At 41.1% G+C, this 19,260-nt stretch overlaps 2 protein-coding genes across 3 annotated transcripts; both read left to right on the top strand.

Annotated features, from left to right (window-relative positions):
* Window positions 1–147: 147 nt before the first annotated feature.
* usp3 (ubiquitin specific peptidase 3) lies at window positions 148–9,059 on the top strand. 2 transcript variants are annotated; one of them, XM_079346406.1, is made up of 15 exons: window positions 148–834; window positions 1,068–1,128; window positions 1,453–1,590; window positions 1,885–1,968; window positions 2,190–2,271; window positions 2,376–2,455; window positions 3,265–3,378; window positions 3,460–3,573; window positions 3,742–3,891; window positions 3,986–4,092; window positions 4,355–4,435; window positions 4,544–4,662; window positions 4,798–4,911; window positions 6,883–6,950; window positions 8,024–9,059. In XM_079346406.1, exons 1-15 carry the CDS (start codon window positions 747–749, stop codon window positions 8,484–8,486), a joined length of 1,863 nt encoding a protein of 620 aa, XP_079202532.1. In that variant the 5' UTR covers window positions 148–746; the 3' UTR covers window positions 8,487–9,059. The 2 variants fall into 2 exon arrangements, with proteins under 2 accessions (XP_079202532.1, XP_079202533.1); XM_079346407.1 differs by lacking the exon at window positions 148–834 and adding an exon at window positions 850–956.
* Window positions 9,060–11,324: 2,265 nt separating this feature from the next.
* Window positions 11,325–17,042, top strand: fbxl22 (F-box and leucine-rich repeat protein 22; the record flags this gene model as incomplete). The annotated part of the gene is given in 4 exon segments (XM_079346625.1): window positions 11,325–11,372; window positions 11,374–11,520; window positions 11,522–11,898; window positions 15,653–17,042. Coding segments are annotated over 4 exon segments (921 nt in total). The 3' UTR covers window positions 16,002–17,042.
* Between the last annotated feature and the right edge of the window lie 2,218 nt (window positions 17,043–19,260).

Raw genomic sequence — 19,260 nt, 5'->3', positions numbered from 1 at the left:
ACATATGGTAAGAAGGTTTGCTGTTTACTGATATTTATTTTCCTTTTCTACATGTTGGCCTGCCCACTTGACCAGAACATAGATTGAGGGTGGTGTATCTGTGCATAGATATTCTATATACTGTATATCTATGTATCTGTGAATAAGTCGTTTCAACTACGCATGCGCGGTGCCACGGCGTTCGTAAGAGAAGTTAACCCTAACATTGTTCAATGAGGCTAAAATAAAGGACTTCCAGAGACCAACTTTGAAAATTAAAATATAAAAAGCCGTTTCAACTGAGAATCAAACTTACCAAGAGACGTGAACGAAAGCGGAAGTAGCCTTAACACACTCCTATGAGCTTGTTTTCATCTTTGTTTTGTAGTTTTGCGGCCGAGCCGGCAGACTTGCGTCACTTCCTCTAGTTATTTCCATTTGTTTGTGGCAAACGCCAGCGGTTATCTAGTACCTTACACACCAAAGATAGCATCCGTTTTTTAAACTTCCAGCATTTCAGAGTGGATACGGGATTTGGCACATCATATGTAAACTAATAAAGCCTAAACTATGCAGGAAACGTAGCAGCGAGCAAACGTGTTAGCGTTAGCAAAGCAAGAAAAACGTGCGTCCGCAGAAATAGTTGTTCAGCTAACACGAGCTAGTTAGCTGATTTAGGTTAATTGGCTAACTATTGTGGGCTTTTGGTTTTCCCTGGTGGTGTTTCAATTTTTGTTCACGTTAACTTATTTGACAATTGTAAAGTGATGGAGTGCCCTCATCTAAACTCAAACGTGAGTCCCGTAGAGTCCTCCCGGTTCCCCAACGGCACTCCGTCCTCCTGGTGCTGCAATGGTAAGTTACCATAGAAACGCATTAGTCTTTCATTTTATAAAACTAACATGCATGGAGAGAAAACAACAGTTTTGTGTCCCATCCTCTTTTGTCATTGATAACACTACATTTGAGTTATACAGGTAGATGAACTAACTTCAAGACAACATAACAGCAGACTCGACCAAATCCCATGATTATGTTTTTTTAAGTTTACACACGTGATTGAAGGCAGCTTCTTGTTGTATCGTCAGACTGCAGGTCTAATAAGAGTCCATGGATCTGCCTTACCTGCCTGGTGGTCCATTGTGGGAGGTAAGTTTGAGTGTGTTGCTGTTTTCAGTGACTTCAAGACTTTAGCTGATCTTACAGTAAGTATTTTTGACATGTTAATTATACAACCATGTCAGTCCTGTAATGTTGTGAAGCGTTTCAATGGGGAAAAACTAAGTCAAAAAGGACACTTCCTCAAATAAACGATGCTCTCATTGTCGAGGAGCACCATGAGGCTCGAGATGGAAACTACAGTTTCTGTTTTACTTGGCAGATTCTTTCATAACACGAGTCCGTTCTTATACCAATATGGTACTAGGTTATCTACAAGTAGCTAGAGATAATGTTTGTCATCTTTCTTTATAGATATGTCAATGGACATGCAAAGAAGCATTTTGAAGAGAGCCAATCTATTGGTATGACTCAAAAGAAGGGCGAGAAACAAGACAAAGAGAAACCCCATCATTCTGTCTGCATGGACTGCAGCAGCTACACTGTGTTTTGGTGAGTATCCTTCCTGACTTTTTCTACTCCGTTCACTGTGGGGCCTGCTTTATAAGTACACTTATAAAAGCTTTTAACATTCAAAGATCAGTATGATGTGATCATAGGATAAAGTGTTTATTATTAGCAAACTCTATTGAGAACGATGACTTGAAAGTGCTTGCTGACACATTTATAGCTGTGGTTAAGTATCACATAGTCTCACAATTCTAAAGTAAAGTTTGAATGTGCTAAGTTTTTTTTATTTTTTTATTTCCAACTATTTCTGTGTTTTGACTGTTACGGATTTTGTAGTTACAGATGTGACGACTTTGTTGTCAATGACACCAAACTGGGGCAGGTGCAGAAGGTGAGGGAACATCTCCAGAGTCTAGAAAAGTGAGTACACATTTCAATAACAAGCTCCTTTTCAGCCTGACTTCGTTCATTACTCCATCATCATTAACCCTTCCAACCCTCCAAAAATGTTTTTACATAGTCTGACCATTAAAAAATCAACTTAAGCTGCATCAACCCCGCCAGAAAATATTGAGATCATCAACATTTTATAAAATGTTTCAGATAAGATCGGTGTCAAGATGTGTTATTTCCTCCTACAGCTCAGCACTGATGGGTGAAAGACAGAGAAAAAGGAAACTGCAGGAAAGCACAGACCAGGACAGCAAGTTCTTGAAAGATCATGCAAGTGCCTATCATTTTTTCTGATATTCCATATTTTTGTGGGAAGAAGATTTATTCCTCAGTACTTCACACACACTAACATATTTCACCTGTTTGTGTCTCAGGATGGGGCTGCTTTAGGTGCTACAGGCCTGAGGAATTTGGGGAACACATGCTTCATGAATGCCATTCTGCAGTCTCTCAGGTAAGCTCTGCACTGAAGATGAGGTATGTGGGTGGTAAGGTGGGGGGGGGGGGGGGGGGCATGGTTCAGTAGCTCTACCCCTGTAGACCCTGGGCCTCATGAGCAGTCATCCTTTATTAATACAGTCTGGGGCACAGGCAGGGGAATTACTCGGACTGCATGGAAACAAGACGCAGCCAAAGGCCAGGTTTTACAGCGGACACATACAGTCCTTGTCCTGGATCCTAAGTTCTATTCTGGTGTGCTCTCAGAGTTCATTTATATGAAGTAACCGTTATATCACTGCTGACCATCAACCAAACATGCCAGAGGCTTTTTTTTTTTTTTTTACCATTTAAATATTTTCCATTCATCTCAGTTTGGTGTTAAGATCAATATGCACATAAATATGTCTGTGTAGTACGATCTTATGAGTTTGAACATTCCCTGTATATAGTTTTTGTGTATTTTTACCCCTTTTTACAACTAGATCAGATCATGTGTGATAAATGGTTGCTTTAATATGTCATTACTTATTAAAGGAGCAGCTGAACTGAATAAGCAGGCAGCTGCTTTTTCCTTGAAATTCAGAGAGAAACGTCTTTGAAATAAGCCCGGTTTACTGTAATCATGAGATCAGGATCTCATAATGACGAGATGATGTGTCTCGTTTAATTTTTTTTTCTTTGGTGAATGCAGTGCGCTGCTGTGGGAACAGTGAAGTTGTAGTGTTTATTTAGAGTTGGTATGGGGTGTTCCTGCCTTTGACATTGTTTGCTTAAATGTAGATTTAAATCGTCAAACATCTTTAACATGTGTTTCTTTGACAGCAACATTGAACAGTTCAGCTGTTACTTCAAAGACTTGCCTGCGGTGGCTCTTCGCAGCGGTAAGACGGCAGGAAGAAGGATGTACCACACCCGCAGCCAGGGGGACACCAGCGTGTAAGGCCCTCTTCTGAAGGGGGGGGTTCATGGGGTGAAGCGACGTGCAGCATTTTAACAAGGTTACTTTATGTGATACAGATCTTTGGTGGAAGAGTTCAGGAAAACCCTTTGTTCCCTGTGGCAAGGCAGCCAGACCGCTTTCAGTCCGGACTCTTTGTTTTATGCTATATGGAAAATCATGCCAAGTTTCAGGTAGGTCGAAAACACTTTGACAAATGCTAAAAGAATTTCCTTTTCACTTCTGTTTTCTTTCATATGCCGAAGTGTGGTATAGTACAAGTAAGAGTTTGCTTAAGAGACAACGTAACTTCAAGAGTGGATTCATTTACTCTGTGTGTGTGTGGGTGGTTTTGTGTCCAGGGGCTATCAGCAGCAGGACGCCCATGAGTTCATGCGTTACCTTCTGGACCACCTCCACAGGGAGCTCCAATACAGTCGTAACGGGGCGTCCCACCCACTCTCACCTCAGGACGGGGTCAGACTGTCCACTGAAGAAGGCAAATGCTGCACGTAAGCACATTCTCTATCATAAAATCGAAACACTTTTTTTTGCTGTCTAATTATGAATTAAATGTGCTTCATGCATGTCTTTGATTCTTTGCAGTAATGGGACTGCCAGTGTTGTCACATCCATTTTTGGTGGCATACTTCAGAATGAAGTGAACTGCCTGATATGTGGGACAGAATCCCGCAAGTTTGATCCCTTCCTTGGTAAGAAAACAGCAACACATATCTGATTAACCACAAGCAGTACGCTGCCTGAAGGGCTCAGTTATTTTGTGACCCAGTGAGTGAAAGAATATATTAACCCAGTGTCATGTCAATGTTGGCTGTATTTAAACAAAGTTTCTGTTTGCACTCTATGAAGTAAATTAAAGATTGTAAACACAATAACTTGGAGAGGATCATTTAAAAATAGAAAGAGCCAACTGAAGTGTGACAAGAGATTAATTTTAATGTCTTTGGCACGCAGATCTATCTTTGGACATTCCTAGCCAGTTTAGACAAAAGAGGAGTAAGGACCAGGAGCCAGGGCCCACATGCACTTTACTAGGTAAGCCCTATCAATGCTACAGGTCATTACTCAGACAACAGATTTTACCAATATTAGTGTCTTATTGTGTACTGCTGAGCTGATTTCTGTATCTCTGCTTTCTTTCAGACTGCTTACGTAGCTTCACTGACCTGGAGGAACTTGATGAAACAGAACTGTACTACTGCCATAAGTGTAAAAAGCGACAAAAATCCACGAAAAAGTTTTGGATCCAGAAGCTGCCAAAGGTCAGAGACGGAGATTCTCTGTGCTTTGACCGCAAGAGTCTCAAACTAACTGTTGAATGGAAGTGAAGATGCAGGGAAAAACATATTTTGTGTCTAATTTAAAGTTTCATTCCCTTTTTTTTTTTGTTGTTGAAGGTTTTGTGTCTGCACCTGAAGAGGTTCCACTGGACAGCCTTTTTAAGAAACAAGGTGGACACTTATGTCGAGTTTCCAATTCGAGGCCTGGATATGAGGGGCTACTTACTCGAGGTGAGCTGAAATATGGGATGGAGTCAAAGAATATTTTCTTTCAAACGGGGCCTGTCAGGAAACCGTGTAGCTCGCAGGTAATGATGGGGAAAAGGATGACACAAGGATGATGGAAGGGCTGCAAATTATTCTTATTAAGAGTCATTTCTTAAAGTTAGACATGAATGAGGTCAGAGGTTGAGTGTGCTCTTTCAGTTCTGTTCTCAGTGAAAATGCTGGCAGCATCCTTTACATAGTATGCAAATAAAATAACATCCATACAGATATTTGCGTTAATAGGCCAGTCTTAATGGTCTACGTTATGAAAGATTTTCCAAGTAGTCAAAGTGGGAAATAAAATCGGTGTAACTTTAGTTATTCTTGTAAGAGACCTCCAATGACCTACAAAGTGCCAAATTTAACCTGGGTAATAATGGGTTTAGAGGCAAGACAGCAGTTACTACATGGACATATCCGAAGGAAAATAGCAGACAAGGGAATTGTTGAAGCATGATAAATACGAGTTTGAAAGGGCTGCATCCTGACTTTGGCACAAACAAAGCTGACATCATCAAGAGTCTAACTTGTTGTATGCAATCATTACAATAGCTGTTTTGCCAAACTGGTGATTAAGTCAAAGCGAACCTTTGTTAGACAGTCAGGGATGATGGATTCGTATTCTAAGAAAAGACACTCCGCTGTGCCGTGATGACCATCAGGGAGATCAGTGTCGACCTCTGCTGCTTGACCTGAGAAGAAACGCCTTCTGGAAAACAGTTGGAGTTGTTTTTGCACTACAATGTAACAACGACTTGATAAGTTCATCCAAGCGAGAGCTACTGTTGTAATAAAGTCATTAATGAATCAAACATGCAACATATGAAGCCTGAGGGTTTTCTATTGTTGTATTTGTTCCATGATAAATATTTCTCTTTGTTAAAGTGGAATAGTCATTTTTAGAGAGCTCTGTGAATGTTAAAGTCACTGTAGGAGACCCTTAATTAGACGATTAGAATAATTTACAATTTGAAAAATGGAACAGATATGAAGCGTTGATCAGAATGAATTACACCAACATTGATACTTTATAAACTCAAATGAAAATAGTGACACTTGATTTAATGAGCTGCACACAGAACAAACGCCAATTAAAGCTACTTTTTCAATGCGGTGCACAGACTATTTACTGTTTCTCAAATTCTATTTGACTTCCATTTCTATACCTCTGATGCGTTTAGTAAAACATGCTAAGAGCTGCACAGAAACAATTACATCCACATAAATCCACTTCTTTCTCGTAAAGAACAAAAACATGGCAGTCATCAAAGATCGTGTTGTGATGTATTTAAAGTTTGTGCTCCGTGTTGGACTGGCAGCAGGTGCAAATCCTTCATGGCGGATTTGTCTGGTTTTCCTCACGTTTACAATGAGTTGGTATTTTTGATGAACTGTAATGATTCATAACGTTTAGACAACTAAACTGATGAAGAAACGCATCCTCCACTTTAACGAAAACTACCATCTGTAGTACACATCTTATTCATCCTTGTGATGACTGAGTGATACCGGCTGCACTGATTCTGTTATCTGACCACGACTGTCAAAAGGTCTAAAGCTTTTTGGGCTTTTTCTCTTGTTTGGAGGTATAGCACAGTGGAGACAGAAATCAGGGAGAGAGAGAGAGAGTGTAGAATGACAAGCAGGAAAGGAGCCACAGGTCGGATTCGAACCCGGTCCGCCTGGAGGAATAGCCTCCGTACATGGGCTAACCACTGCTCCACAGTGCATCCCCCCCACTTCAAAGTTTTCTTTGTTATATATATATTCTTGATTAGTGGTGTGTGAATTTGAGAGTGTCATCATTTCCACGTACAGTTTATTAGTCTGCCTTCTTCCCTTCTGTGTTTCTAATCTTTCTGGACTGATGTTCAGGTTGGATCAAAAGAGGCAAACAAAAGGAAATACTTGACTTTTTTTTTCTTCTTTTTGCAGCCTGAGAATTCTCGACCCGACAGCTGCCTGTATGACCTCTCTGCTGTCGTAGTTCATCATGGATCTGGGTGAGTGGATGAAATATCCCAGTAAAAACATTTTTTTTTTTTACTTGAAATTTTATCGGCCTTTGTAACGATCACATTTATTATTCAAGTTTTGCAGTGTTTTGTTTACATCCTTACTTCACTCAATCTTAAAGCTGATCGCTCGTAAGTTGTGCTTTTCTATCACCAGGATAGCATATTAAAGTAAGGCCTTGTTTCCACCAAGCGGTTCAGTTCGGTTCGTCTTACAGACCCGTACCGTCTTACTTTTTGGGACCCTTCGATCAATTTAACCCTGAAGCTAAACACTGCGGTCCGTTGATTGGTCCAAAGAACCGTCACTTTGTGACAGCAGCAAACACAACACAGTAAATACACAGTCGATTGTTTACGTCTGTATTTCTCCTCGCGGCTCACAGCCTTCTCTGAAACAAAGCTTGATTGCGTTTTCATAATAAAGAGCCGCATGTCAAAGTAGATGAATTGCTGGATGTCTTCATCGTTGGTCTTTGTTTACTGTGTCACATTTTTCAGTTTTGTTGAATTTATTAGCGGGTTAGCTATTAGCTGCCACGATGTGCCGCTATTATCTAGCTGACGTGGCTATCGGCATTCTGCTTAAACTCCGCCTACCATATAGGGCACGTTTGGCTGTGGAAACACAAACAGGTTCAGGCTTTACCGAACCAAACTGTACCATACCAGACCGCTTGGTGGAAACGGGGCTGAGCACAATCAAGACAGGGACATCAATCAAGGCATTACTATTTCCCAACCAGCTCTGCCCACCGCAGACAGCTGTCAGTCAGCCTGTCAAAACTAATGTGATTCAATTTGTTGCAAAGCACAGTGGACAGCTGCTTTTTAAAAATTCATGTAGCCACTAAATGCTGAAAGGCATTAGGCCGGGAGTCCTAGACAATAATGAGAACTATCTATGACAGATCTGCTGTTCCACCCTCAGCCTCTGGGTGGCGATGTACTACTGCTCATATTTTGTCATGCTGCACATGTTCCTCTAACTTCAGCAGCAGGTAAGTCAGTGTTTTCATTAACCAGACAGCACAAGGTTAGATATGCGTCTGTGTCCGCAGGGTTGGATCGGGGCATTATACAGCGTACGGCAGCCACGAGGGCCGCTGGTACCACTTCAATGACAGCACGGTGACTCTGACCAATGAGGATGCAGTAAGAAAGGCCAAGGCATACATCCTCTTTTACGTGGAGAGGACAGACCAGGTGGCCTCGGACAAGACTGCCACCAACAGCACGGCCACAGAAAGGTCTGGCGTGTGCGGCGTCACCTCGGTGGTGTGTCAGGAAGAGGCTGCAGCAGAGCAGGCTCCCACAGACATGGATTTAATGGATGATGCAGCCTCACACATCAATACTCTGGATGTACCAGCTCATGATAATGCTGTGTTGGTAAATTTGGGTAAAGGCGATGAACTGCATAAAGCTGACGCAGCTTTAATGGAGGCCGCAGCAAATAGTGATACCTCGGACAAGGCTGCAACAGAGGAAGCCAGCCAAGCAGCACAAGCATTTGCACAATGATTCAGCCAGACTGCCTCAGACCAGCTCCTCGCCCCACTTTAGCTTGACCTCAGTCCCATTTCCAGTGTTTGATTTAGATAGTTATTTTCACGTGACATTTCTTTCCTTGATGTTGTATCCTTAAGTCGAGTTTAGACTTCTTTATGTTTTATGGGTTCCAAGGAAAGTAGTTAAAAACAATGAAGTAAAGCTGTAGCCTTGGAAAACCTTGGTTGGTCCAATGTTTAGCCTAGAATGATGAGATGGATAATGTCAAGGCACTGTGTCACTGTAACAGTATATGCTATTTTAAGATTCTTCTTTTGTCAAGAACCTCATAATTTCCAGTTCTTAAGGAAGATTTTAGGATATAGATACAATTCATTTATTGACTGACACATGCTCATTAGGGCTTTAGAAAGTTATGTTAACTTCTTCATCAGAACCAATGTGAAAAAAAAAATCATTCTCAATGTTTTTTGTCTGTTGATGCTGGAGTAATGTTTGATTTTTTTGGTTTAAGTTGACTTTAAAAAAAAAAAAGTCCTGATGAAATGAAAGTGAACAAAGAAATACAGAATCTTTTTTTCCAAATGTTTGATGTCTCTCTTTTTTTTTAATACTCCAGAAAACAAAAAAACTGTCACTGAAGTGAGTGAATATTTTATTTTTGATTCAGGTTCATTACATGACATTTTCCACATAGAATTATTCTGACACATTGGCTGAGAGTCAATCAAATGTTCCAGCATGTCATAAACATCAACACAACAGCACCATCCACATGAACTGCACCAAATAACACTAAGAGGTAAGATATACAGCCAATACCAACACAACACATTATAGCAAAAACAAAGAAAACAAATGCCAACTTCATCTGGGTTCATCACTTCCAACTAGTTTACTATGATCCAGTACATAAACGCATCACATATTAGAGGACATATTTGAATCCACTTGGTGCTACTGTTTGATTCTAGGCTTCAAACATTTTAATGTTGGGAAATAAAGAGTCATGCTGCAACATTCTCAGAAAGACAAATCTCCCTCCCTTTACAATCTGAAGTGAGTTTGTTACTTCGCTTTGAATTTGCTGTGGGATTTAAATCAATCGGGTCTTTTTAATGTATAGGTGATTTATAAAGCATTATACGGTTCACCGAGTATCAGTAGTAAAATAAACGAGATAATCACCCAATGAGGTTTAAAACAAAAAAAAAGTTTGAAATGACGGAATAAAAAATGGTGAGTATTAAACAGTTTCAAATGTGAACATTGACTGTCTTCTTGCTTATGGTCACAGGAGTGTCTTCTGGTTCAATAATTCTTCCAGCACTGTGGCTGAGTTTTATTTATTGGTTTGTGTCCCTTGGAGGATCTTTAATAACACATTTTATGTACAAACTATTTAGACCATATGTGCACAGCTTGCATTTCAAACAAACAACAGACAGTACTGCTGTATTCATCTACCCAATATATCCATCTCAGCATCGTCCGCACTCTTATGGCTCCTAATAGGAAACAGCCGTTGATTTGTACGAGCACAACCTAACGGGAGAGGCAAACTTTGCCATTTTTGTTTGTGTTTTTCTTTTTTCCTTTTCTGAACATCTCCGCCTCCACAAACACTCACACATAAGAGCCCCCCCCCCACCAGCACCCAGGGGACACGTGCCAGCCAGTCAGCCTCCTCGCTGAGGCAGGAACAAGCACTCCTGTATGATGATGAACAGCTGCTCTCCCTCGCCGGCTCACAGGTGGCCATGGGCTCGCTACTCTATCCCTATTAATGACACAAGTGGCCTTTTTCTTTCTGTCTCGGAGGCTCGATCACAGATGCTAATAATAAGCTCACTTTGCATCGTGTTTGTCAGCTCAGAGGTCTAGTAAAGAACATTATGACGCAGTGAGTCACAGTACATTCTGTAATCAGCCTCCGAACAATGGCATTTCCCAACATCAGATATTTTCTAGAGATCGGTGAGAACAAGTGGGAGAGAAAATAACTGGTCAGGCAAGCTGGAGTGATGACATAGATATAATGTTCTTTTTCCTTTTTGCCATTTCAGGATGTCCTCTGCCCTCCAATTGAGCAATTTCAAACGCACAGCCTGAGTCATAGTTCACAATGTTCTTTTAGGCGCACTCCTTAGAGAAGCTGTTTGTGCTTGTGGCTCTCAGGGAGGGTTGCCAGGTGGAGGTTATGAGATCACTGGTCTCTGTAATTATACTGAACGTGATACGTAAATCTTCCACAGACCTCAAAGTAGGTCATTAAAGTAGTATTGTTGTGCTTTAAGTTAATCACGCAACACAGACAAATGTCAATTAAAATAAGTCTGTTACGATTCACTGTGTCAAATTTCAGTTGATCAACATGTTTTTCTTGTCCAAAATGTAAGTAAAAAATACCAGCGCTTCATATAAGATTTTTTTTTATCACTCATGCTATTGAAATGATATTAAACAACACCACTGCTTGTTTTAATTAAAAAGAAAGAAAAACAATTAATGACACAATTACACAGAATAAAGTTTAAATATCGGGCTAAAGATGTATAAAAACTACATCCACTTCCTTTCTCACATCTAAAAATTAGGAATGAGAAGACAGCCTTTTGTCAAACTGCAGTACATTATTCTGCAAAGTAAAAGAGGTCAAACTCCGAACTGAGCGAACAAAAATACATATTTTGAGTCTCCACAACAAGTGAATATTTAACTTAAGTCGTTTGTACTTCAGTGCTGCTCTACTGCAGTATTTTAAAAAAAATCTTTAACTGAGAACTAGGCCAGGCTAGTGTAAACATCTGGCTCAGTCCGGTGCTTGCTGCCTGTTGAGATCCATGACAGATGGAAAGGGAGCGTATGGCTCAAACACTTCCATCTTTGACTCTACCGGCAGTTGTCTTCCCAAAATAGCCCACACTCCACGGCCTTATATGTGCAGGCCTGCAGCATGTGCCTGAGGAGGCATCATGTATCTAGGCCACACAATACGGTCCACAGGCTCATTGTTGCTGCTCACCAGCAGGCCTATCACCCCCCTCAGGGACCAGGCCTGTCTTTCTGTTCAGTGCCGGCTCAACATGCATCTCACTGGGCTTAACCACGAATGTCTCCTCCACCTTTTTTCCTTCCTGGACAAAGACAGCCGAAGGAGTTTGTCCTTTACTTGTCATCAGCTACGTAACGTCTTCATGGACCCCCGCCTCTGGAATCTACTTGTCTTCACCTCCCCGTGTGAGCTGAGGAGGGACAACTTTGTGCTGGGGCCCTCACTGCGCTACCTTACTGTTTGTTGGCACTCCAGCAGAGTCCTGCAGGTGTGCAACATAGAAGACTGGCTAAAGAGCTCGTTTCAGAGGGACATCTGCAGTAAACATGAACGCCTGGTCAGCACTTTCCTGGCCCAGGTCCGCCACATGTGAGTGTTTGTGTGTGGTTCTAACCTGCTTTGTTTTGTATTTTGTAGTGACACCTTCTCTTGGCCTGTAGTGAAACAGAACAACAGGAGGTGCACAAAAACATGGGCGTGTTGCATTTCACTTAAATGGCTTAACTTGAAGTTATGAAGATTTAAAATTGCTTAGTTAATCTTACATATCTAACCATTTCTCATGAAGCAAAAATATAATTACCTCGTTACACTACCTCTATCTCAAAGATCAGACCTACAGTTGAAATGCAACACAAAAGTCTGTTTTTTAAGTCACAGTGAAAAAAACGATTATTTGCTTTATTCTTTGGCACTTTTCTTATTCCCTCATTTCTGTCTTGTGATCCATCGTGGGGGTCACGACCCCTTTGTTGACAACAGTAACAACCTCAAATATGACTGTAGAGCTAAAACCACTCTAACACATCCTGAGTTACGGTATCATGAGCAGCTTCATTTCAGACGGACTGTGATTTAAGGTCATTTTGTCCAACCCCGAAGCTGCTTTTCACAAAGATGATGGTAAAACTTTGAACTAGAGCCAGTCAGTTCCTGGTCAAACAAAAGAAAAATATTTAAAATATGTTAGTCTTTGTCGGATGTTGCCTTGAGGATGATCACGTGATTTGCTTTTTTTTTTTTTTTTTTTTCAGGGTCAGTATTCACACCCACCACAAGGAAGTGAATTGTTTTCATTCGGAGGCACATGGCTTACTGAGGCTGCCATGTTTAGCTGTAGGCAACAGCAGGGAAAGAAAATCATGAGAAACAGATGGGAGTATCAGGAGCTGGCTGTAGAGACAGAAAAATGACACATCTGTGGGACATGAGACTGATTCTATTAACTAACATAACTGTGGTCACATATCAAATTATACATAATGAATGATGTGACAGTTGGAATAGATAGGTCACAGAATTGGCTGTTGGCCTTGTGTGCGTGGCTGAATGCATGCAGGAATCAGCCTGCAAAGGCGTAATGAGGTCTCTGGATAATTTCTTCAAGGCGGCCAGTAATAAGCGTTGATGTGAGTTAGCCTGGCCGCCGAAACTGTCTGGGATGAAAGGAGGGAAGAGGGGCTGGGATGTTGGCTTAGTTTAGGACCCTGTGAGGATTTCCTGTATTGTGAAATGTGAGACGCAAGACATGAGAGCTGCAAGACCGACCAGTCAAAAATCTAGAACCACCTACTTTGTCTGGGTCCTGTATCTCTACGCCCTTTAGGCACACTCTGAGCATACTGATAGTAAGCCCTCCCAATTTGTCGAAGAGGGAAGAAAGCAAGAAGCGCACGTGACAGAGTGGGAGGGGACACTGAGGAGCTGTGGGGGCGATAAAGAGTGATTTTAGCCACAGACCCTCCCAGTCAGCTGCAGAGTGGAGATTTACGCAGGCAGGTGGAGCCTACAATTGGCTCTTTGTGGCTGTCAGAGGAATGAACATGTGCGTCTGTCTCTGCCTGCCTCTTCCTGGAGAAGACTACACTCGAACTCTGACGCCAAGCTCATGTCTGTCTCCCTTTTTCTTTTTTATCCTAATGGAAAAACTATAAAACATAGCATGTCTTTGGGCCTCTTTATAGTGTGGTGCTCCTCTGATGCCAGATGATGTTGTATAATTCAAAAGTATTTGAATTATACAACATGAATTCACATGGCCATCATGCCATGTGTGGGTTGCACAGTGGGTGGCACAAAAAGCTTGTAGGCCTTTATGGTCAAATATTTCATTCCAATACTTGTTTTGCATCATTTAGGTGAAGTGAAGCGATCTTTCTCAGAAACAGTTGAGGCCCTGATTGGGTTACTATTTTAGTTGAAAGTTTTAAACCTTCTTTAGGCTACCAAAGTTCGATGGTTAAAGAAGTCTAAGTCCGAAGTTAAAAGGCACAGCTGCTGAATGTTAAATGTACGTCTCGGTTCCTTTTAGAGTTCACTGGGTAATTTGACCAGACAAAATAACCGTTAGGAAACCAAACAGGTCATTAAAGAGATGATTACATGTTAGCCATGCGGTGTTCTGCTTGTGCTCAGCTCAGACCAGACTGCAGGGCCACACTGTTTGTTTCAGTATGAACATCATGTCTCAAATCAGAGTTCAAAGACGGAAATGACAAACAGAAACTTTAAAGATCGATCGACAGACAGCTCGTAATAAACATTGTCACCCACTGGTTTGTAAACTTCTGTGTACAAGTCTCCAGTTGTGTGTTTTAGCCACTCGTCATAAAGGGTTAATGTACCATTAGTAAATGGTAAGCTATCGTAAAACACTAGCACCAGTAACGTACACCAGTTATTCACTGGTACTGATAAGTAAAGGTGGATGCTTATATTAGCTAGCCAAAATCCAGCCTTAATCTGTTCCTGTAGAAAACATACAGCTAACTTCTCAGTGTCTTACAATACAACAAACATACTGAACAAGGTCTTCAGGTTACTAAGTCGCAGCTTTAAACACAAGGTAGACAAACTCGAGAGCAAAACTGTTCCTCATCTATTTTACACTGAATAGGATCAACAAAGCCATATCATGAATATTATGTACAAAATAAAACCTAAAGTGCCTTTATTATGGCTCAAACTGAACTTTTCTTAATCTGAGTGCCATCATAGGGGAATTTTTAACAAGGGCAGATGAAGAAATGCAGAAACTTAGACAACACACAAATATCAGTGCTGAAAATAAAGGGTGGATTATGTAACAAAGGTTGAAGAAGTTTGAATCTTTTCATATTTACCTTCACTCACATCCTTTATGTTCTGTTCCTTTTCTGCTGGGACACTAATAAGAGACTTCTGATGCCACTGGCTTTGACTTCTTATTGCAGTGCTCCACTTCCTCTCTTTTTGGGGATCAGGGGTGGGGGTGGGGTCAATGTCAATACCATGCAATTACATCTGCAGATAAATCCCCACATAGGCCCCCGTGCGTCAAAGAGATGAGCACGTGAATCGACTGCTATTCCTCATGTTCAGAGGTTACTGGGACAGCACCCTTAACACTTGGAATATGTTTGGCTCACATGTGTTGAAGTGGTAAGATTATGTAAGTCTTTATGTAATCTGCATCAGTGAACGTGAATGACATCCTCAAGCCTCTGCCATCAGTGTGTGTGTGTGTGTGTGTGTGTGTTTGCCAGCTCTGTGCTGACGGCCAGAAGGCTGCAGAGCACTCCTGAAACACCCTGCACATGCCTCCCAATGCAACAATTCAAGTTCCTTTTTTAGATGTAATGTTTATCATGAGAAAAACGCATTTTTGTCATGCTATATTTCATCAAACATCCTGTCATTGTTTGGTGAAATAGCGCCATGCTTCTCATATTCACAAAGGCTTTTTATGGAGAGCGGAAATATGAATGCCCAGAGGGACCGTGTGTTAAGAGACGATAGCCTAGTCCAGGTATTAAACAGTCCTTTTGTTAACAGATCATGTTTCTGCCTTTCAGTGGTGTTGCTTACACCTCACGATGTATGGCTCTGATATGTATGATCTCCTCTGTAATCTGAGTCCTTTTATGACACTTAAAGGTTATTTAGGAATAAGCACATGGGCCACATAGCCTTGCTTGCTTAGGTTTAGTCCTTCTCCAAACAAGCTAATCCCTCAATGCCACACGTTATGTCTTGAGGGGTGATGGCAAGTGACGAAGAGACAGGACAGGTCCCACACTGCACATGTCTGACTACGACACGTGTCACCGGTTAATGATGCAACTGTTTTCTGTCTGTGCTTCAGGTGTCCAAACTTGCTCTCCCTGAACCTGTCCGGCTGCGGACACATCACCGACCAGGATGTGATCTCCACGCTGCAGAGCTGCAGGAAGCTGCGCCGCCTCAACCTGGAGAATTGCGTCCGCGTCACCGACTCCAGCCTGCAAGGTTTGGTGGCTCATGGAGCGAGTCTGGAGGAGGTAAAGATTGACTTCTGCAGGAACATCACTCAGACAGGGCTGCAGGCTGTGAAAAAAAAGAGGCCCGGCATCGAGCTGAGTGCAGAGAGGAGCGCTGACATGATCCCAGACAGCAAACCTGAGAAGAGGGTGCCGCTCAGGAGGACCCTGCAGAAGGTGCTGCTGTTTTCCTGATGGAAATCCTTTCATATCGGGGGCAACAAGGAGGAGCATTCCTGTAACTGTTGGACTTAGAAGAACTTCACTGTGGTGCTATTGTGCTGATTTTACATCCTCTTTTTATACTTTTTTTAGAAAACACGTGTGGAATATGAGTCTTCCTTACACAGCCCTACATTTTCAGAGTGTCTCTTTTTTGGGCTAAGATATCAAAAGACACATTAAGAAATGTGCAATGAAAATACAGATGGTCTGAACACGTTTTCTTAATCACCAAACAGGGATATTAATAACATAACTGTATGATCACATTGCTGAAGATTTTGGAAAACATCCAAACAATACATTTTGCAGGCATGAAGCTGAAGCCAGAGGCTAATTAGCTTAGCTCGGGTCAAAGACTGGAAACAGGGGGCAACAGCTAGCCTGAGCAAATTTTACAAAGCGGAAAAAATTTGCATATTGTCATTTCTGTAATTATAATACAGTAATAATATACATGAATGTGTATGGGTGTGTGGTTGAGTGTATGGGCATGTCAAATAGTGCTCACACCTCTGCCTGAGGACACATTCACACCCACACTGTGCGGAAGAACAAACGGCGCCTGATGACACCCTTTGCTCGTCTGTGTAAGAGTAAGACATGTCAGAGCTGGAGGAAGGGTTCTCAGAGGGCAAAGAGTGCCTGAGCTGGGATTGGATTCAAGTTATATAAGACTGGGTGATGTATGAAAGTAGGTTGATTAGGTGTGTGTCTGTCTGTAAAGCCCATGTGACAAATATACTGCAGGCTGCTGCTGCAAGGTCGCGCCATCCTGTAACTGCATCACTGAAGAATAACCATCATTTTTGTTTTATATTTATACTGCAGTTTAACATAATGAAACTTTTTTTTCTTTGATAGCATTTGTGCACTATTCGGATATATTTATTTTACTAAATATGGCAGATATCTACTTCCTTTTTCTGTTTCACTTTCATCATCACAAAATGTTTTTTATTGATTGATTTTTTATGAACTTTTTTTTGATTTGTACTTTTTACTATATTATCAAATGTGTGGGTAACAATTTTCCATTGATTTTGGATGGACAATAAACTTTTTTTAAATGTGAATGTGAGTCTTTTTTAATAATAACGCAAGTTAGTAAGATTACACTAAAATGATCTGAGAGGTTTTATTGTTGATTTAAATAATAATATATACATAATTATGATCATGATCCTCTGTGGAACTCAAACTAAAGAGCTTTTATAGGTTTATTCATTCCATTAGTCCATAAAGATTTCATAGTGATTTTTAGTGATAAAACCTTCATTAAGACTTTAACCACCAATGGGCCTCAAATGAATGAAACGTCACTTCCCAGTGAGACCGAAAATTGCCTACTGACTTGAGAAGAGTCAGGACATTTTTAAATAAAGTATTTTTTAGCATTGTATTTAACTAGGTACGGAAATTAAATATCTCTTTTTCAAGACTGTCCTGGTCAAGACAGACAACAGCACAATTTACAGAGTTATACACAAACAACATGCAGCCAAACCTTCAAACGTTAAAAGACACAAATAACACATTTTAAAAGCAAACGTTTGTCCATATCATCCACAAACACATCAGGGAGAGCATCTACAGCCTGATGTGTCCGCCTCCAAGTCCTTTAACTTCCTCTTAAGAGCATCCAACAAGAGCAGATCGTTTAGTTTCAGCTATTTTTGTATCTTGTTCCAAATGAAAGGAGCGGCAAACGCCTCTTTCCCCAGTTCAGTTCTGACTTTTGGAACAGGAAAAGGACCTGAGATCAAAGATTATAAATCTCTGTACACTTTTGACTGATAAATGTCAGAAGGTATAAGGGAAGAAGACCTAAGACAGACATGTAGGTAAAAAATACAACAGTGTGTATGTCTGTGCATGGTCAAAGAAGTCGCTCACGCACGCTCATACAACAGGCAACATGAGTGAGGGATTTAAAGTTTGTGATGAAACTCAGAGCTCCATGATACAATGCGTTCAGAGCATGTAAGCTTTGTGAGGAGGCACGCATGTATAAAACATCACCGTATTATCACATTGTTTGATTCTCTTCCCCTGATAGCTCTGTGGACACATGATATCCACATAATCCCACACAGTATGTACCAGGCTTACTGAAACCACAATACAGCACATTATAGTGACAAAAGACAGGCACAGGGGAGGATGAGGATAGTATAGCATGTACGGTCTTAATATACAGTCATTCATTGTTTTCCAAAGAAGAACCAACCTGATAGACAAACTAGCTATTTCACAAAGAGACAGAGGCTCATTGTTAAGAGACAGACAACACGTGCTATATTGTTTACTGTAAAGAAATAAGCCTAAATCGGAAAGTCTTGACAACATGGAGTTATGTTTTCCAGGTGGGGGACACCTCAGGCACATTCGTTTGCCTACAGCACTCAAACACAATAACAGGACTGCAGACATGTAACAGCATGTCTAGATCAAAGCTTTGCTCTTCTGCTGGTCGCAGCCACAGGCAGGATTTTTTTAATGCTTGAATGATTTTTTTTTTGTTAAAGGGGAAACTTTAAAAGAACTGTTGCCCAATTGCCTGTCTTTGAAAACTTTATGCTGCAAAGCTAAGGCAGATGAAGCATTTTTTTGTATCTCACAAAATGCCAAATGTGTGACTCCTCATCAAAACAGCTCATTCAAGCTACTTGAACGACTAAGAATGTAATACAGTGGAGTCCAGCCTTCACTCCAGTGGAGTCTAGGAGGAACGAATTAGAGTTGTGCTTGAACAACAGGGGAGTTTAGGCCGGAAAAAGAATAACCACAATGTTGGATGACTTCCTTTTATACTGTGAGAAAGAAAGTTTTTGTGTTTTGATATTTTAGCTTTGTTTAGTTGTTTACATCCACTGTAAATGTAAAACTAAATGAACACAATCTGGTGGCTTGAAAGAGTTAAGTACAGCACATGAGACAGTCTGTACGATGTGAGTCATCAAAGTTCGGATGTGGATGCATGCTGCTTTCCCAAGCATTCACTGTAAAGGGGCTGAAACACATTAAAGCCACTCTGCTGGATGTGTGTGTGTGTGTGTGTGTGTGTGGGGGGGGGGACGACGACAAACGATGCCTTCAAACAGACCACACTTTGCAATTATATCCCTCCTTTACCAGAACAGAGGAGTACTAAGCCAACAGCCTTCTGGCTTAAATATCAGTTAAGATTAAACGTTTTCTCTTCACTCTGGAGTACTCTGGCTTCCTCCCA

Source organism: Symphodus melops, assembly GCF_947650265.1.
Source record: "Symphodus melops genome assembly, chromosome: 6".
Classification (NCBI taxonomy): Eukaryota; Metazoa; Chordata; class Actinopteri; order Labriformes; family Labridae; genus Symphodus; species Symphodus melops.
Note: the sequence above shows the minus strand (reverse complement) of the source record. Positions and strands in the feature narration are given on the sequence as shown.

What these genes read in the sequence shown, in the direction of transcription:
- usp3 (XM_079346406.1), top strand. Translation starts at nt 747, where the DNA reads ATGGAGTGCCCTCATCTAAACTCAAACGTGAGTCCCGTAGAGTCCTCC. An exon ending in AGCCAGGGGGACACCAGCGT is followed by an intron (nt 3,379 to 3,459) that starts GTAAGGCCCTCT and finishes TATGTGATACAG; the next exon opens with ATCTTTGGTGGAAGAGTTCA. An exon ending in CAAGTTTGATCCCTTCCTTG is followed by an intron (nt 4,093 to 4,354) that starts GTAAGAAAACAG and finishes TTTGGCACGCAG; the next exon opens with ATCTATCTTTGGACATTCCT.